Source organism: Phoxinus phoxinus (assembly GCF_949152265.1).
Source record: "Phoxinus phoxinus genome assembly, chromosome: 1".
Taxonomy (NCBI): Eukaryota; Metazoa; Chordata; class Actinopteri; order Cypriniformes; family Leuciscidae; genus Phoxinus; species Phoxinus phoxinus.
In genome coordinates, this window is record NC_136876.1 from 7523324 (window position 1) to 7543485 (window position 20162).

The window sequence follows — 20162 nt, forward strand, 5'->3', positions numbered from 1 at the left end:
TATAATTTCTAAATTCCAAAAATGTATGGGCAAAAGACAAATATGATTTGTAGTCTGGCACAGATTCAGCCTCTGAGCATCCCAGGTCCCTTGCATGAAGCCAAAAGACAATACCCTTCGAGAAATGAAACATGTTCACAGGCTGGGCTGTTGTAAATCAACATGGTGAAACTGTTGATATGTGGACGATATATTAATTGCAAGTCCAACCAAGTTTAAACATTTGACTGCTGTTCAGACTGTTTTTAAGGCCCTCCAAAATGGGGGATTCAAAGTGAACTTGAAGAAAGCACAGCTAGCATTACCTGAAGTGACTTATCTGGGACAGATTGTGGGGGTGCATGGCCGACGCATCACCCCCGAACGAGTTAAAGCTATTATTGAACTTCCAAAGCCAAACACTGTCACTGGTTTAAGGCAAGTGATGGGTCTTTTGAATTACTGCCGCCAGTATGTTTCTGAATACACTGAACTCTCTAAACCACTCACAGAGGCACTGAAAGGAGGAAGACCTGGATCGGATTTGATCGACTGGACTGAGGAGATGGAGGAGGCTTTCGTGAGTATCCAAGAAACTCTTGCTTCCTCCCCAGCATTACGACATGCCGATGCAAGCAGGCCTTTCCACCTATGGACATGGGTGGGGACCCGGTCTTACTCCGCTGCTCTGGGTCAAAAGGTTCCGGGCCGGAACTCGTATGGGATGGTAGGATATTATTCTGCTCCTATTCCTGTTTCAATGGCAGGGCAACATCCGTGCCTGTTGATATGTGACTGTGCAGTGTGGGCAGAGAGGCTGCAAAACTGACTGAAACGTGTGAGTGTGATGACTCTTTCCCTTCAGGAGAATGAAACTTCCAGAGACATTTTTGAACTTTATGCAGAGGATGACCCTGAAGAGATAGAACAGTGGACAAAGTTAGGAGCACAGAAAAATTCTGAAGGACTTTGGAAATTTAATGGACGCTTTGTTTGCCCTGTTTCTGCTCGAACTGAACTTATGTCCTTGTATCATGGGTTGGCACATGCAGGGCCTGAGAAATTACATGCAATGATTTCAAAAACCTGGTGGTGGCCAAGGCTGAGGGCTTCTTGCAATGATTTCTGTAAGAGATGTTTAGTATGCCTTAAGGTTAATTCTTCCTCAAAGCTGAAAATTCCCTTAGGACATGCCCCTCGACCTCAGGGTCCGTGGACACACCTCCAAATTGATTTCATAGGTCCATTGCCCCCTAGTGGAGGGTTCACATACATTCTAATGATTGTTGATCTTTTCTCCAGATGGGTGGAGGCATTTCCACTGAGAAACTGCACCGCAGACGCAACCGCAAAAGTAATGTTGAATGAAATTTTCCCAAGATGGGGCTTACCCTTACAAATTGATTCAGATCAGGGTACACATTTCACGGGAAAGGTAATGAAAAATGTCATGAAACTGATGGGAGTGAAGCAACACTTCCACATCCCGTTTAGGCCTCAGTCTAGCGGCTCCATTGAACGTACAAACAGAACACTCAAAACGTCATTGAGAGGGAGATTGTTGGAGTGGGGGAAGGGGTGGCACGCAGCTGTTCCAATGATTCTTTTAAGTCTGAGAGCCAGCCCTAACAAAACTACTCAGATCAGTCCTTTTAAAATAATGACAGGTCGTTACATGCGACTGCCTTGGGATGCTCCCCTGCAACATGAGGGACCGTCCGGGCCGTTGAAAGATGCTTTGCAAAATTATCTGAAGGCTTTGGATAACTGTTTACGCGATACACGAGTTAGTGTCAGTGTCCGACAAGCAGAGAGAGATAATGTTGAGCAAAAAGACATGCCGGCCTTGCCTGAAATAGGTGACAGTGTAATGTTGCTAAGAGAGATTGTTTCTCCTCTAGGTCCAAAATTTGATGGACCTTTCCAGGTGCTCTTGACAACTAATACATCTGTTTTACTTGACAGAGGGGTTCTGGGTACTGTCTGGAGACATTGGTCACAGGTGAAACCACTCGATAAAGGTTCCAAACAAATCACCGCATCATAATAACGAACTATCTCGTAAACAGTCTGTCGTTTATATGTGTGATAGTGTAAAAATTCTGTAACAATGTTTTATCATTACAGATGGCGGAATCCGGCGATATATTGAAGCTGCTAATTCTTTAGGAAGAAGTGCGAAATACCAAACGACTGAAAGTGAGGTGGGCCATCATTCGATTGGCACTCCCTCTCTCGTTTGTGGCTTTGATTATAATAGCCTTATCATTCCTGATGTATTCAGATTTCAATTTGGACCGGTAGACTCCATGCGTTCTCCACTCACTGGGATTGTGAGGAGATTTATAACCGTCCATCATGGGTTCAATACCCATGCCTAAATTCAACTGAGGGTCTAAATTTAATTCCAACCATGTATCAGAACGTTAATGATCGCTGCTATCGCTTGGACGGAAATGAGACGGTGACCTTTTGGCTTGGTCACTCCCCAAATTATCCCGGTAATACCCTCATTATGCAAAAAGGTCGGTGGGATAGAAGTGGAGGCGTGGGTTGGCTCTTCCATGTTTTTGGGTGTGTATGTGTGTTCGTTTCTTCTTCTCATATATTTGCAGGTCTTCTTGCAGTAAGCTGAATCCTGCCGAGGAGGAAAGCAGACTGATCAAGCTGACAAACCGCCTGAGCGATAAACTGAGAAAGAACAACATTGATGCCCTGTTGTGAGTGGAAGGTGGGAGAGCCTCGGAATGGGGACTGGAATTTTTAGTTTCCAGCATGTCCGTAAAGAGGCGAAGAGACTTTTGGGACCCGACAGGGAACCATTTGTCACCACTCCACCTTCCGTAGTGACCTCACTTGTTAGACCAGACGTGGCGGTATTGGACCCCACATAGGTCTAAAACGGGGGACTGAAGGGTTGGTCAAAATCCCTTGTCTCTTCAGTCAGTTATATATATATTTCATTCCATATCCTTTTGAATGCTTACATTACTTTTATACAAATCAATAATCAAATATATGCATTATCACATAATCATTTCTATATTCTTTTGTGCTTGTGAAATTATATTTTTCTCTAGAGAGCAATGCAATTTCTCTCCCTTTCTTCATGAGGAGCTATGTTTTGGCTAACTGATAATACGAAGCTCAAGCACTCTTCGGCCTTGGCGATGTTATTTGGTGGTGTTGTGTGTGTGTGTGTTTGACTTTCTACGTAGGCATTTGGGACACAACGCTCAGCCGTATTGGCGCTCTCCTCTAACCTGCGAGGTCAACGCTGACCTAAATCTGAGGATTTGCGACAGCTATCCTAACTAATGGCGATAGGCACCTTTTATCTGCTCACATGTGTGAAATTGTTTATGGTTCTATATTCTCTTAGCCAATCAGATGTATGATGATGCTATGCTTGCCCTTGCAAAATGGTATAATTGGTGTATGATTTTGTGTAAGGTAGAGTTGGCTTGCGACCTCCTCGTGAGACTTTGACGCTCGCTCTACCGATGAAACTGCAAACTATTCTTCAGTAAATTTTTATCTTTTTGATTGAACCTCACGACTCCTGGTCTTCTTTCATCATATCTGGTCTCGGGTCTTACAACTGTTACCCCCCTAACAACGTCTACAAAGGTTTTAACTATAAGGTTAAAACCTTTAACTATAATTTAAGGTTTTAATTTTTCATGTACCCTTTTCTGCTTTTTTATAGCAATTCTGGAGAAAATGGGTCTGCTGGGGAAGGTAATTAACTCTCATACAGGCCAAAAAAAACAACAACAAAAAAACCAAGTAAGAAAGTTAATACACACATCTTAGCTGAAATGTATTGTGCTGTTGTTGTTAACAAGCCATGGTTAATTTGCTCTGCCTTAGGATTGCAAGTGTCCTGGGACAGGTGAGGGTGTGAGTGGGAAACCCACTGCTGAAACTTGGCCCTGGTTTGTCCTCATGGATGAGGTGTTGGGACAGAGGCACTCCCTGTCCTCATTGCCTTAATCCCTGAGTACAAACCAGGGTCAAGTTCAGCAGTGGGTGCCCACGGTGAGGAGGAGCCAGAGGCACCAGCACGAGCACCAGCATCAGCACCGGCAGCACCACGAAGAAGAGACCGAGAGGACGAGTTTTTGACTTGATTAGAGAAGACATGGGAGTGCAGAGGCGAGGAGAGCACAGGAGAGGATGGACAGGCAAAAGAGAGAGTTTTCTCTTCTTGAAAGAATGATTGAGAATATTATATATATTTGTTTAACTTTTTTTAACTTATATTTTTTAAAAGGGAAAAAAATCTGTTTATTTATTTATTTTTATGCAACTTTAAATGTGTAAATAAAAGAAAATTCATTGCTCTGGACATAGTTTATTTTTGTAATGACAGTCATAATTTTTACATGAAACAAATGATTCTATACCTTTTTCCCCCCCAACTATTTACAACATACGTTAAAAAATCTCAAAATCAACATACACATTTAAATTTACAGTACATAAAATAAGAAAGAATGATGTAGACTTGTATTGAGCTGAGTGGGAGACCCTGGTGTGCTGCTGGACCGCGACAGGCTCCACAATAGAGACCCTGGTAAGGCCTCCTGCTGGTGGGACTTCATCTGATGGTGTTTGAGTGCATATTTCCACTATCCACTAAGTTTTCTACCAACCGGTTTGCAGGGCTGACTCATGAAATAAATATTGAGATACTTTATTACGCTTTATAAATAACCACTAATACCGCATTGTGGAAAAACTACTAGTCATATATTTCAAACCTTAGTAAAGCAAAATGATCTTGCATAACGTTACTCTAATGTAGGCCTAAAGGTCTCAAGAGTAAAAGTGTATTCTGCAGGGAAAAAACCTCCTTGTCATGAACGAAGTTTGTAGTTCCTTACTTACCACCACTGGTTATTTTGACAATGAAAGTAACAACATGTAGGCCTATTGTCACAATATTAACAAGTTGTTGCTAACTACAGCTCCGTCCCATTTCAAAGGGCGCATCTGAAGCGCTCGGACCGGTGTAGCTTACGGACGATTGTCTTCAGTGACAGCTGCCGATGACGAGCGAGAGTAACATTCGCACTGGACTTTTTTATATTCAACTGGGTTTTATATTCAAATAGCGTTGAAAACCTGTGTAAATGTATGTACCAAGGTCCATTTATGTGCATAATAAAAAGAATACACTAGCCTATAAAATCGCATCAAAGTAATTATAAATGAACATTTGAACCTTCGTCTAAGCCGAAAGTACAAGACCTGAAACATCCTCACCATGTTCTCCAATGAAATATAAAACATAAAAATGGCAATAGCCAATTCTGGGTCCATAGCTGTGTACTCAAATATCAAATGAATTATCAGGATGGCTGTACTCTCGCACCGTTGCTTGGCGCCTGGAGCTGTAATCGGGAACACCTGGTTGCGCAATTAGGAAATTCCACGAAGGCTACAATCAAAGGACGCATAGGCTGCATAATTTGAAGTCCGCGGCCTTCGATTGATGCAGCCTTCACATTGGGACACAGCTGATGATCCACACAGGAGAGAAGCCATTCTCATGTGATCAATGCGGGAAGAGTTTCAGTCGATCTTCATTCCTTAATGTTCACATGAGGATCCACACCGGAGAGAAGCCGTTCACATGTGATCAATACAGCAAAACTTTTATTAGTTCATCACACCTGAAGACACACCTGACAGTTCATACGAAGGAGAAGCCGCATTCATGTTCTGTGTGTGGAAAGAGTTTTTCTCTGCTGTGCAGTTTAAAAGTACATCAGAAAATACACACTGGTGTGAGAGAGTACATGTGCTTTGAGTGTGATAAGACTTTTGTTATAGCTGAACATTTAAAACTGCACCAGAGAATTCACACTGGAGAAAAACCTTACAAGTGTTCACACTGTGACAAGAGATTCAGTCAGTTAGCGCATCTGAAAACACATGAGAGGATCCACACTGGAGAGAAGCCGCACACGTGTGATCAGTGCGGGAAGAGTTTCACTTTTAAAACTCAGCTGAAGCGACACATGAAGATCCATACAGTGGAGAAACCGGATCACCACAATCACGCTAAGTAGTTCCCCAGCTAACAGACTTTTTTTTAAGGGAACATTCTCCAAATATTCAGAACAAAAAATATTCTCCAAATATTCAGAACAAAAATGTTGGTTCTGGGAAAGTAAAAAATGTCCCGTTTTCTTGACGTTAGAGGAATGTGTTTTAAAAAGTATTATCTTCCTCAAACATTCTTTCAACTTAATTTCGATTTCAAATTCAACATTCTAGGAACGTTGATTTATAACATTCCAAGAACATAAAAATGTTCAGTTTCCTGAATGTTAATAGAATGTTATTTAAAGGTTAGTGTGATGTTCCTGAAACATTCTGTCATGTTTGGAACCATCCTCAAACCAGATTTGATTTGACATTTAGAATTTTTTTCTCTCATTTGAAATGTCACATGATTTAATGTTTCTTTTAGACTTGATGGGAGAACCAGAGAGAAACCTTACACATGTGATCAATTTGGGAAAAGCTTAATGGATAAAGGAAACTTTAAGAGACACACGAGGATCATGTGTGGGAGTGTGGGAACAGTTTCACAAGTAAACACAACCTTAGGAATCATGAGGATTGTTGTATTTGTATACCGCTGTAACCTTGTAATAACTGATTTATTATTTCTGAATTGGCTTTTAATCATTTACTTGTGTAATTGGCATGATACATTTTTACCTAACAAATAAATGTTACATCTTGATTTATTCTGAAGTATTCTGAAATCATTATTCGTAGTAGATTAGTGTGTAGTCTGGTGTATCCGCAAATCTCTGTCCAGGACAGATCAAACCGAAGGCACTACTGAATGGAGCATGAGGCACATCATTAAGGAGACCTTCCGATTTCTGACTATCACTGACTTAGCATGTTGCATCTTGCGACTATTACAAAAAATTACACCTTTTGGGAAGCATGGGCGACCGCTTAAGGGAGTGGATACGTGCAATATTCTCCTCAGGGGAGTTTCCCTGAGAAGCCCTGAGTTCCTCCACTTACGCAGGGCACTGGAAGACAGCCGAGGTGGTGTGGCTAGACTAGGAACCCCATTCGTCAGTCACTGATGTAACTCGAAGTGACTGAACGAAAGGGAACATCTCGGTTATGTATGTAACCCTTCTACGTATGTAACCCTTGTACGTATGTAACCCTTGTTCCCTGAGGAGCGAATGGAGACGTTACATCTCCCTGCCACTTCCGCTGTACCGCTGGAACGGCCTGGAGTTCAGTCTCGGCTCCTCAGCAGGAAAACATATCTGCATGTTGCCAGCATACTTCCAATATATTCCCACGAGGTAGGGCGAAGTTATGCTATGCAAATTATGCAGACCCATGGCATTTCTTTGCCATTGGCTCGTTTTGTAGTACAGGAAGTTTATAGGCTTTCTAAGCGAAACCCCATTCCGTCAGTTACTGAAGTAACGTCTCCGTTCCCTCCTCAGGGAACTAGGGTTACATACGTAATTGAGACATTACTTTCAGATAACATGTTACACACAATCTCCTTTGTGTGACAGCAGTTTTTGCAGCTGTGTCTGCCCTGGCATTTCCTACAGAAAATATTTTTTGTTAGTATACGCTGCACATTTACAAATAGAAATTCAATCAGGCAACACAATAGCATCCATCAAAGTTGATATGAATTCAGCATGAAGAAGAGGTTGACCATCTGACGTAAACATTTTTCAATGTTTCCACAGCGACCCAAAATCATCTACTCCAAACTAATAACGTGAGTCTACGGAGCCCCTAAAGGGACGTGGTGGTGGAGAAACTTTGGAATATGTATGTACACTCTATGTGTATATACATGCAATATGTCAATATGTCTATTTCATGTGTTCATCTGCGATACTTATCGATGGTTTTCCTGTCAGATGTTTATAGACATGTAAAATAAGCGTCTTTTAGATGTATATGGTTTATGTAAATCCAATTTAGAGACGTACGTGTGCATACTGGAGCTTCCATGTTAGCTGTACATAATAAAACGCGTTTTTACAGCAAAATCACAACTATACTATACTGTCTAACTCCTTTATACCTTCAACAGTCTACAGTAGTTCAACACATGTGATTTTAACACAAGGAACCGTGTTTACTTACATTTGAAAGCACCCGTGTTGCTGATCTCCGCGATGTTTGATAATGACGTATCCTCTCGCGTGGCCTCCTGGGATAGAAAAGTATCCATCCACGAAATCTTCAGAATCTGGTCAGAAACAGTAAACCATCCGGAAACTTCTTACCTACTCTTTTATGAGTATTGAGGTTTCGGACATACTACTGCTTTCAAATACTGTTCTCTCCTACTATATAGTAGGTAAGTAGGCATATTCGGACGCACTATAAGTATACGCCTTACATCCGAATCTCGAGAGAATTAGTACATCACCCAGGTAATTCTCGACCTACTTTATGGATACTAAGGATTCTGACATACTTATTCGCTCGCTTACTGCTTTCCCCCTACTATATAGTAGGGAAATATGCAGTTCTGGACACAGCCTTGGTATTTCTCATATTTACACAACCATCAAACACACACGTTATACAGTTTGATTAAGCCCACATCATCCTAACTGAAATAAAACCATGCCAAAATCTAGGTCTGGTGAAGGGTATGTGATGATGTGGGGCTATTTTAATTCCAAAGGCCAAGGGAACTTTATCCATAGTATCCATGAAATAACTGGCCTTTAAAATAAAAATCTGCCTGCCTCTATGGGAATTTAACATAGGGGTGTCCTGACTGTATTTCAAGGAAGAACATTTATTTATGTAAGATACATTATTCATTCACAAAAAAATGGGTAATTAAGGCATTAAGATCAATTTCCAAAAGATGATTTTTTTATTCCTCTTTTTATCCAACTTTAGCATGGGTGTGTTCACTTATAAATACTGTATGTAGGGCCCAAACATAAACTCAAGCCCAGGGGCCCCAGACTGCCCAGTCCTGCCCTGATTGTATTTATTTGTGCTATTGTTTGTAATTTGTTCATTTGTTCTTTTTACTTGTACTGTTTACTTGTCTTTATATCTATTAAAATACTTTTTTTTTTTTTTTTTTTTTGGTGGGTCCAGTTAAACTTTTTGCAGGGCAAGTAAAAATCTGAACCAGAATGAACCTGTAGAAAAGCTCATTTGTGTTGAGCCCTGCAAATATTGAGATATTGTTATCAAAGAAAGTTTTGTTACGTGGGAAAAATAAAGTAATATTAAAACTAGGAATTTCACTGGACCCACCAAACATCTCAAAGCTGGAGCCAGAGCTGGTGTTGTTTAAAGGGTGTTGTTTAAAGGTTGTTTATGCTATTTTTCTCATGAACTGCTCCAAGACACGAAGGTGGAGAATCCAAATGCAGTATTTATTAAGGGGTAATCCAAAGAACAGGCAAGGTCAAACACAGGCAGGCAGTCTATACAAACAAACACACGAAACAGGCAGGGGTCAGAGGCAAAAGATTAATCCATGGAACAGGGCAAGAGATCCAAAAACCAAGAGACATGAAAACCGGGAAAACGATCAGAATTTCAGTATGACACTAAAACAAGACTTCACAGGGAATGAATGTAAAAACCAGGCTATTATAGGGTGAGTTAAACAAGGTAATGTGAAACAGGTGAATGCAATCAGTGATGATGAGTCCGGGCAGTGAGATCTGGGAAATTTATCTGGGTGGAGCTGAGGCAGACCCGGGGGTGGGATGGAGGGCCAGGCCCGTGGAGCGGAAGAGGACCTGAAGACTGCGGCAGGACAGAAGATCAGGACGGAGCAGGCAGTGCGGCGACCCGGGCGGAGCAGGCAGCCCTTAGCAAAGGACCCCGGACCCCATACTCCCGGAGCACCCTCCACAGGCCGCGACGAGGGACACAGTCGAATGCCTTCTCCAAATCCACAAAGCACATGTGGATTGGTTGGGCAAACCCTCCAGCACCCTGTAGAGGGTATAGAGCTGGTTCAGTGTTGCACGGCCTGGACGAAAACCGCACTGTTCCTCCTGAATCCGAGGTTCTACTATTGGCCGTATTCTCCTCTCCAGTACCCTGGCATATACTTTCCCTTGCCACCGATGAGTTTCTTGACTACCTCGGTGACTTCAGCTTGGGTGATGGACGAGTCCACATCTGAGCCCTCAGCCTCTGCTTCCTCAATGGAAGACGTGACGGCGGGATTGAGGAGATCCTCGAAGTATTCCTTCCACCGTCCGACGACATCCCCAGTTGAGATCAACAGCTGCCCACCTCCACTGTAGACAGCGGTGGTAGGGCCTCCACAACCACCCAGGCTGCAGTTCGCTTGGCCTGCCGGTACCCGTCAGCTGCCTCAGGAGTCCCACAAGCCAACCAGGCCTGATAGGACTCCTCCTTCAGCTTGACGGCATCCTTTACTTCCGGTGTCCACCACCGGGTTCTGGGATTGCCGCCTCGAGAGGCAACGGAGACCTTAAGGCCACAGCTTTGGGAGTTGAAGATCTCTCGGATTGAAGAGAGACTCGGCCAAACGTTCCCAGCAGACCCTTACAGTACGCTTGGTTCTGCCGAGTCTGTCCAGCTTCCTCCTCCGCCATCGGATCCAACTCACCACCAGGTGGTGATCAGTTGACAGCTCCGCCCCTCTCTTTACCCAAGTGTCCAAGCCAAACGACCACAAAGTTGATCATCGACCTACGACCTAGGGTGTCCTGGTGCCACGTGTACTGATGGACACCCTTATGCTTGAACATGATGTTCGTAATGGACAAACTGCAACTAGCACAGAAGTCCAATAACTGAACACCGCTCTGCCCTGATCACGCCCCTCCAGGTAACACTGTCGTTGCCCACGTAGGCGTTGAAGTCCCCCAGTAGAACGACGGAGTCTCCAGTCGGAGCACTTTCCAGCACCCCTCCCAGAGACTCCAAGAAGGCCGGATACTCTGTAGAGTAGTAGAGTGCGGATCGGGCCGAATTTTTCAGTCCGAGCCTGGCTCGCGTCCGACAGAGCAGTAACCGAACCCGACCCGAGCCCGACAGGTATAAAGATATTTATGTTCGAGCCCGACCCGAGACCGGCAGTTAAAATCCCATTTTTTTCTCATACTAATGACAATTGTATGTTTGTTTGTGTGGAAACCCCGCTTTTATTAAGCAACTGTAGGAAGGCAATCGGAAATGTCAACAGGACAAGCGCATCAGCGCGCGGAGCAACAAGCGCTCTTAACACCTGGCGCGCGCACATTATGCACGTGTTTCGTTGTCACGGCTACATAAACAAATGTCCGCACACAGGAAGACGGATGTTATGGTAATATTTTACATGTATTTTAATCACAAAAACGAACGTTTGCATCAAGTGAAAGCATCAGGCACATCGGCTACCTACATAGTAGGCATATTCGGACGCACTATAAGTATACGCCTTACATCCGAATCTCGAGAGAATTAGTACATCACCCAGGTAATTCTCGACCTACTTTATGGATACTAAGGATTCTGACATACTTATTCGCTCGCTTACTGCTTTCCCCCTACTATATAGTAGGGAAATATGCAGTTCTGGACACAGCCTTGGTATTTCTCATATTTACACAACCATCAAACACACACGTTATACAGTTTGATTAAGCCCACATCATCCTAACTGAAATAAAACCATGCCAAAATCTAGGTCTGGTGAAGGGTATGTGATGATGTGGGGCTATTTTAATTCCAAAGGCCAAGGGAACTTTATCCATAGTATCCATGAAATAACTGGCCTTTAAAATAAAAATCTGCCTGCCTCTATGGGAATTTAACATAGGGGTGTCCTGACTGTATTTCAAGGAAGAACATTTATTTATGTAAGATACATTATTCATTCACAAAAAAATGGGTAATTAAGGCATTAAGATCAATTTCCAAAAGATGATTTTTTTATTCCTCTTTTTATCCAACTTTAGCATGGGTGTGTTCACTTATAAATACTGTATGTAGGGCCCAAACATAAACTCAAGCCCAGGGGCCCCAGACTGCCCAGTCCTGCCCTGATTGTATTTATTTGTGCTATTGTTTGTAATTTGTTCATTTGTTCTTTTTACTTGTACTGTTTACTTGTCTTTATATCTATTAAAATACTTTTTTTTTTTTTTTTTTTTTGGTGGGTCCAGTTAAACTTTTTGCAGGGCAAGTAAAAATCTGAACCAGAATGAACCTGTAGAAAAGCTCATTTGTGTTGAGCCCTGCAAATATTGAGATATTGTTATCAAAGAAAGTTTTGTTACGTGGGAAAAATAAAGTAATATTAAAACTAGGAATTTCACTGGACCCACCAAACATCTCAAAGCTGGAGCCAGAGCTGGTGTTGTTTAAAGGGTGTTGTTTAAAGGTTGTTTATGCTATTTTTCTCATGAACTGCTCCAAGACACGAAGGTGGAGAATCCAAATGCAGTATTTATTAAGGGGTAATCCAAAGAACAGGCAAGGTCAAACACAGGCAGGCAGTCTATACAAACAAACACACGAAACAGGCAGGGGTCAGAGGCAAAAGATTAATCCATGGAACAGGGCAAGAGATCCAAAAACCAAGAGACATGAAAACCGGGAAAACGATCAGAATTTCAGTATGACACTAAAACAAGACTTCACAGGGAATGAATGTAAAAACCAGGCTATTATAGGGTGAGTTAAACAAGGTAATGTGAAACAGGTGAATGCAATCAGTGATGATGAGTCCGGGCAGTGAGATCTGGGAAATTTATCTGGGTGGAGCTGAGGCAGACCCGGGGGTGGGATGGAGGGCCAGGCCCGTGGAGCGGAAGAGGACCTGAAGACTGCGGCAGGACAGAAGATCAGGACGGAGCAGGCAGTGCGGCGACCCGGGCGGAGCAGGCAGCCCTTAGCAAAGGACCCCGGACCCCATACTCCCGGAGCACCCTCCACAGGCCGCGACGAGGGACACAGTCGAATGCCTTCTCCAAATCCACAAAGCACATGTGGATTGGTTGGGCAAACCCTCCAGCACCCTGTAGAGGGTATAGAGCTGGTTCAGTGTTGCACGGCCTGGACGAAAACCGCACTGTTCCTCCTGAATCCGAGGTTCTACTATTGGCCGTATTCTCCTCTCCAGTACCCTGGCATATACTTTCCCTTGCCACCGATGAGTTTCTTGACTACCTCGGTGACTTCAGCTTGGGTGATGGACGAGTCCACATCTGAGCCCTCAGCCTCTGCTTCCTCAATGGAAGACGTGACGGCGGGATTGAGGAGATCCTCGAAGTATTCCTTCCACCGTCCGACGACATCCCCAGTTGAGATCAACAGCTGCCCACCTCCACTGTAGACAGCGGTGGTAGGGCCTCCACAACCACCCAGGCTGCAGTTCGCTTGGCCTGCCGGTACCCGTCAGCTGCCTCAGGAGTCCCACAAGCCAACCAGGCCTGATAGGACTCCTCCTTCAGCTTGACGGCATCCTTTACTTCCGGTGTCCACCACCGGGTTCTGGGATTGCCGCCTCGAGAGGCAACGGAGACCTTAAGGCCACAGCTTTGGGAGTTGAAGATCTCTCGGATTGAAGAGAGACTCGGCCAAACGTTCCCAGCAGACCCTTACAGTACGCTTGGTTCTGCCGAGTCTGTCCAGCTTCCTCCTCCGCCATCGGATCCAACTCACCACCAGGTGGTGATCAGTTGACAGCTCCGCCCCTCTCTTTACCCAAGTGTCCAAGCCAAACGACCACAAAGTTGATCATCGACCTACGACCTAGGGTGTCCTGGTGCCACGTGTACTGATGGACACCCTTATGCTTGAACATGATGTTCGTAATGGACAAACTGCAACTAGCACAGAAGTCCAATAACTGAACACCGCTCTGCCCTGATCACGCCCCTCCAGGTAACACTGTCGTTGCCCACGTAGGCGTTGAAGTCCCCCAGTAGAACGACGGAGTCTCCAGTCGGAGCACTTTCCAGCACCCCTCCCAGAGACTCCAAGAAGGCCGGATACTCTGTAGAGTAGTAGAGTGCGGATCGGGCCGAATTTTTCAGTCCGAGCCTGGCTCGCGTCCGACAGAGCAGTAACCGAACCCGACCCGAGCCCGACAGGTATAAAGATATTTATGTTCGAGCCCGACCCGAGACCGGCAGTTAAAATCCCATTTTTTTCTCATACTAATGACAATTGTATGTTTGTTTGTGTGGAAACCCCGCTTTTATTAAGCAACTGTAGGAAGGCAATCGGAAATGTCAACAGGACAAGCGCATCAGCGCGCGGAGCAACAAGCGCTCTTAACACCTGGCGCGCGCACATTATGCACGTGTTTCGTTGTCACGGCTACATAAACAAATGTCCGCACACAGGAAGACAGATGTTATGGTAATATTTTACATGTATTTTAATCACAAAAACGAACGTTTGCATCAAGTGAAAGCATCAGGCACATCGGCTACCTACATAATAAGCTATTTTAAATTTAAAATGTTCAATGCCTTATCGCGCTGATGTGACCGAGCCCGACCCGAACCCGAACATCATTTCTAAATATCTGTTCGAACCCGGCCCGGCCCGTCGGGTACCGGCGTGTCCCGTCGGGCTCGGGTCGGGTATCCATCCTCTACTGCACAGCCGTTTGGCCCGTAGGCACACACAACAGTGAGAGACCTATCCCGACCCGTAGGCGCAGGGAAACGACCCTCTCGTTCACCGGGGTAAACTCCAACACATGGCGGCTGAGCTGGGGGGCTATAAACAAACCCACACCAGCCCGCCGCTTCTCACCATGGGCAACTCCAGAGTGGTGAAGAGTCCATCCTCTCTCAAGGAGTGTGGTTCCAGAGCCTAAGCCGTGCGTAGAGGTGATTCCAACTATCTCTAGTTGGAACCTCTCAACCTCCCGCACAATCTCAGGCTCCTTCCCCGCCAGCGAGGTGACGTTCCACGTCCCTAGAGCTAGTTTCCGTGTCCAGGGATCGGGTTGCCGAGGCCCCCGCCTTCGACTGCCGCCCGATCCTCTCAGCACTGACCCATTACGGTCCCTCCTGTAGATGGTGAGCCCAGGGGAAGGCGGCCCCACGCTCGCATACGAGTCCCAACCCCGGGCCTGGCTCCAGGGTGGGGCCCCGGCTGCGCCATACCGGGCGACGTCACGGTTCTCGATTGAATTTTCCTCATAAAGGGTTTTTTGAACCACTCTTAGTCTGACCCGTCGCCTAGGACCTGTTTGCCTTGGGAGACACTACCAGGGGCACATAGCCCCGGACAACATAGCTCCTAGGGTCATTCGAGTACTCAAACCCCTCCACAACGTTAAGTTGCCAGTTCAAGGAGGGGTAAAATATACATGAAAGTATATATTGCATTTCCAAGAGTAGAAGTGGAAGAGAAACTAGATGTTCTGATGAAAAACAATGAAGAACGAGTAAAAAAATTATATCAGATTCATGTCTCTATTAAAAGTGTTATGGCCTCTTCTTCAGCTCCTGAACTTTGCCTCCAAAAGGTTTTTCCAGTGTGAATTTTCTGGTGGTCTTTCAGTTCATCTTCTGTAGTAAAGGACTTCCAGCATTTCGCTTCTTCCCAGTGTGAACCCTCACGTTCTTCACAACCCTTCACAATCTTCAGACTTGATTTACATGTGAAGTGTTTTTTAGGAGACAGATTTTTTGGCTTCTGTTTTTCCTTTCTTGTTCAAGTCTAAAAGAATTTGTCCAGTTTCAATGGACTATTTTATGCAAACAACTTGCTAATAATGTCTTACTCATGTAGTTAAAGTAGTGATGGGTGCTTTCGAAACACAGCTTCACAAAGCTCAGACACCTTTATGAATCTTTGTTTCAAATCATGTTCAGATTTGTGGTGGTTCAGAACGTGTATCAAACTGTGAAAGTCACATGATTTCAGTAAACGAGGCTTCGTTGCCTTATAACTGTTTTGAAATGTCAATGATCTCTGTGAACCCATCATGCAGCGAACCATTGAAGAAGTGTCTATGGGTTTTGCCTGATCTCTGATCAGTTTTAAACATTTGTAGACGTTTTAATGAGACTTTTGTATAATAATAATAATAATAAAAAAATATTAGTAGTTGATAGTCTCTTATTCGCCTGTTTAGCTGAGCAATCCATGCAACAAACAAAACAAGCTCTGAAAATATATTAAAACCCACATATTATACAGATCCTTAATATTTATAATATTAGATGATTTGTTGATTGCATTTGATTGATTATCCTCAATAACATATCTGCAATAGTTTGTAAAAGGTGTTTTTATCCATGTTTGGCCAGTTTTTGTTGCATTTACACTGTTCTGACCAGCGTGTGATGTTTTGAACGTTTTAAAGCAGTGATTAATTTTTTACAAAGCATTTGGTTCAACTGATTCAAACTTTTAAAAAGCTGAGTTTTGATGATCAAAACAAACTTAAATTAACTAGGGCTGCAAGTACTAATTGCTGAAAACGATCATGAAAATAAACAATTAGTGAAGTTGAGCATAACTGCCAGAGCATAAGCAGCCGCTCAGCTTGCTGCAGCATCAGCTGTTCTGGCGTCCCTCCACCTCCCCAGCTCCACCTGCATAATTTAGGCATCTTGCTACTTGCTTTACTCGGGGGTTTATCTAAGCTCGAGTTGAAGCTGCGCATGTGCAGCTCAGTGAACCGGGTAGCTCTGTGGAAGAGTAGCTAAAATGTTAAGTATGGAAGAAAACCTTGGGCTTTGGTCATCTGAACCACTTATTTTATTATTTTAATGAGTAAATTAGGCACACATTTTTATAAAGCCAAATACATTTTTTGTTACAAGTAAATATTTTTGTTGACTTAAAGGGGTGGTAAAGTATGATTTCACTTTTCTAACTTTAGTTAGTGTGTAAAGTTGCTGTTTGAGCATAAACAACATCTGCAAAGTTACAACGCTCAAAGTTCAAAGCAAAGGAAGATATTTGCTTTTAAAGAAAAGGACTACAACAAGCGGCTGGTAGGGACTAAACAACATTCCTCAAGGGTTAGTGACATCACCAACCCTAAAATTTACATAAACCCCGGGAACACGCAGTCCATGTTGAGAAGAGGAAGAGTTGTTGTAATCGAGCACATTTGTGAGTCAGCTCAAACTTTAGCATCGCATTTTAAAAATGGCATTTTACCACCACTCCTTGAAGACATAACACACCGTTTTTCGCCCCTGCTGGCGTATTTATGTAATATGAAGAAATTATCACTGAACGAATCAATTAATGAATCATTTTGGTGAACGAACTGAAAATTAATGATTATCTGGAAATAATTAAACTGTACACCACAAGTACACACACATTCTACCATCACGGTTCGGCACGGTTAGCCAAGTGTGCTGAGAGTTCAGGGCCAGTACCAGGCTCAAGTGGAAACACAACTGGAACCTTTTCTGAAGGTGGAAAAGCAGCTTTTGTTTCTCAGCACATAAAGATGAACTACTTTATCTCAGATCTCAGACTGCGGTGATATGGTTTCTCCACTGCATGGATCTTCATGTGTCGCTTCAGGTGACTTTTAACAGAGAAACTCTTCCCACACTGATCACATGAGTGCGGCTTCTCTCCAGTGTGGATCCTCTCATGTGTTCTCAGATATGATGAGTCACTGAATCTCTTGTGGCAGTGTGAACACTTGTAAGGTTTTTCTCCAGTGTGGATCCTCTCATGTGTTCTCAGATTTGATGACACACTGAATCTCTTATCACAGTGTGAACACTTGTAAGGTTTTTCTCCAGTGTGAATTCTCTGGTGCCGTTTTAAATGTTTCTCTTCAATAAAAGACTTCCCACACTCAAAGCACATGTACTCTCTCACACCAGTGTGAATTTTCTCATGTCCACGTAAATATTGCAGCCGTGAAAAACTCTTTCCACACACAGAACATGAATGTGGCTTCTCCTTCGTATGAACTGTCAGGTGTTTCTTCAGGTTTGATGATCCTTTAAATGTTTTGCCGCATTGATCACATGTGAACGGCTTCTCTCTGGTGTGGATCCTCGTGTGAGCATTAAGGTTTGATGATTGACTGAAACTTTTCCCACATTTATGGCATGGGAACGGCTTCTCTCCGGTGTGGATCCTCATGTGAATCTCAAGATTATGTTTGCTTGTGAGACTCTTTCCACATTGAGTGCAGGTTGTAGATTTCTTGGCTCTTCTTTTCTTTAAAAATGTCTTATTAGTCTTTGAGCTTTGAGGTTTTCCTCCAGGTTTGACATGATGTTCCTCCTTCACTTCTCTCAGTTCTTCACTCTCCTCGCTCTCTTCCATCGGGTCTGAAATTAAAGAAGGCCTGACATGAAAGAAAAACTCATTTTCAAATTTTCTAAATGATCAAAACTGCAATAAAATATTACAATAATTTATGTATTTTTATAAATTAATTAAACATCCCTGAAACTTTCCATGAATGAGGTACACTGATCTTCCAGTTATTAATTTGTAAACATTATTGGCACAAATCCCATGTTTCTGTAGTGAAAAGTATTAAATATATTTTATCAATTACACAATTATCTAACATGAAATGAACATTAAAACACACAATACTGCCATATTTTGACACCAACTTTTAGATTGATATATAATTATGTTAAAAACGACTAAAACGTTTTAATTATTAAGGGCCGTTCACACTAAACTTCTCCTTCCGTTGACTTCACACGCATGTGTGACACAAGAAACACAAGATCAAGTGAATTTCACTGCGAGAAAGAAAACAAATGTTTGCAGTAAAGCGGAGTAGATTGTAAATTTGTACATTTTGGAATATGATTATTATTTGTTATACATGTTTGTTAAAAAATGCACAAAATTCATGTAAAATTCTGGTAAAATTGATACAAATAACCATATATAAAATAAATGTAAAATAAACCAGTTCAAATATTTAAATGGAGTTTGACCTGATGTTGACAATCAATATGAAACCTCCCTTTACTGACCATTTGTATATAAATAGCAGACACTTTTGCAGCCACTTCAGTTAAACTGTATATCTAAAAGTACTAAGTGTACCATTTCATAGTTTAACTGTTTATCTAAAAGTGATGAAGTGCTTGAATGTTTCTAACATGAATGTTGTTCAGCATCATGAATGAATGAAGAATAAACACCAACCTCTTTGTTCTTCAGGATCTTCAGTGTGTTTCATTCTGCAGGGTTCTGGATCACTCGTGTTCTCACTGTCCTCTTTAATAAACTCAGTCTCTGCAGATTTCAGCTCTTCCTGATGCTTTGCTGCTCTTCTTCACTTGCAGCTGATGGGAATTTACAGCATTTATTGGAGAATTGCAGTGGGAGGAGCTGATCTGATGATGTAATTGCAGTGGGAGGAGCTTCACTGATGATGAATTACAGTGGGAGGAGCTGATCTAGATAAATAAAAAATATATCAGTTACTGAGTTTGTTTTTATGCTCATGGACAACAGAATATACATATTGTAAAATCTTCCACGTATAAACACTGGTAAGAAAAACACAGTTAAAAGCATAAACAGAAATAAACATAGGCTACATATAGTAACCAACAAATACCCTCAGTCTGCTGACACCAATGAAATGAGCTTTAATTGTCAATTTACAGGAGATCTGGAGACATCAGCATAATAAATGAGGTGAAAACAGGAACTATTGTCATGAAATAAAGAGTGTTTTCAGCAGATCTGTTAATATTGATGAGCCTCAGACTATCAACACTCATTCAACAAGCCATTCAGGATCATCAGCAGATCATCTCACTTTATTCTGAGTGTTTGCTGTTAGAAACACATTATTTGAGTCAGGATACATGATAAAAGCCTGTAAAACAGCCATAATTAAATAACCTATATCTACAAACCTCTTCATGCAAATACCTACAACACCGTAATATGTGAATCTAAATATAGTTCGACTTTATAATAACTATTAATTGCAATCAAGTAATTCAATAATTAACATGTTACAGATCTAGAAACTGACAATGATCATAAAACTCTTAAAAAATAAAGAAAAAACATTCATTACTCATTGAGGGGCAATAAAGTGTTAGAACACTCTAAAAAATGCTGGGTTGTTTCAACCCAATTTTGGGTAAAAAAACTCAGCCGTTGGGTTAAATTTTTACATTACATTTTTAACCCAACGTTTGGGTTTGTCCATATTT

At 42.6% G+C, this 20162-nt stretch overlaps 3 protein-coding genes across 3 annotated transcripts in view; 1 reads left to right on the top strand and 2 right to left on the bottom strand.

Annotated features, from left to right (window-relative positions):
• The window catches only part of LOC307000301 (uncharacterized protein), a 220438-nt gene that overhangs the window by 194495 nt on the left and 5781 nt on the right, over nucleotides 1-20162 (bottom strand). The gene's annotated exons all lie outside the window — the stretch shown is intronic.
• Nucleotides 1-20162, top strand: part of LOC307000690 (uncharacterized protein) — a 441581-nt gene that overhangs the window by 28699 nt on the left and 392720 nt on the right. The gene's annotated exons all lie outside the window — the stretch shown is intronic.
• LOC307000986 (uncharacterized protein) lies at nucleotides 16950-19263 on the bottom strand. Its single transcript, XM_079617044.1, has 2 exons — nucleotides 19135-19263; nucleotides 16950-18290 (listed from the first exon to the last, which is right to left on the bottom strand). Exons 1-2 carry the CDS (start codon nucleotides 19166-19168, stop codon nucleotides 17452-17454), a joined length of 873 nt encoding a protein of 290 aa, XP_079473170.1. The 5' UTR covers nucleotides 19169-19263; the 3' UTR covers nucleotides 16950-17451.

Excerpts from the sequence above, each read along its gene's own strand:
- LOC307000986 (XM_079617044.1), bottom strand. The coding sequence starts at position 19,168 with ATGAAACACACTGAAGATCCTGAAGAACAAAGAG. Across the intron at positions 18,291-19,134 it reads AGATCCTGAAGAACAAAGAG|ACCCGATGGAAGAGAGCGAG; the intron begins GTTGGTGTTTAT and ends CTTTAATTTCAG.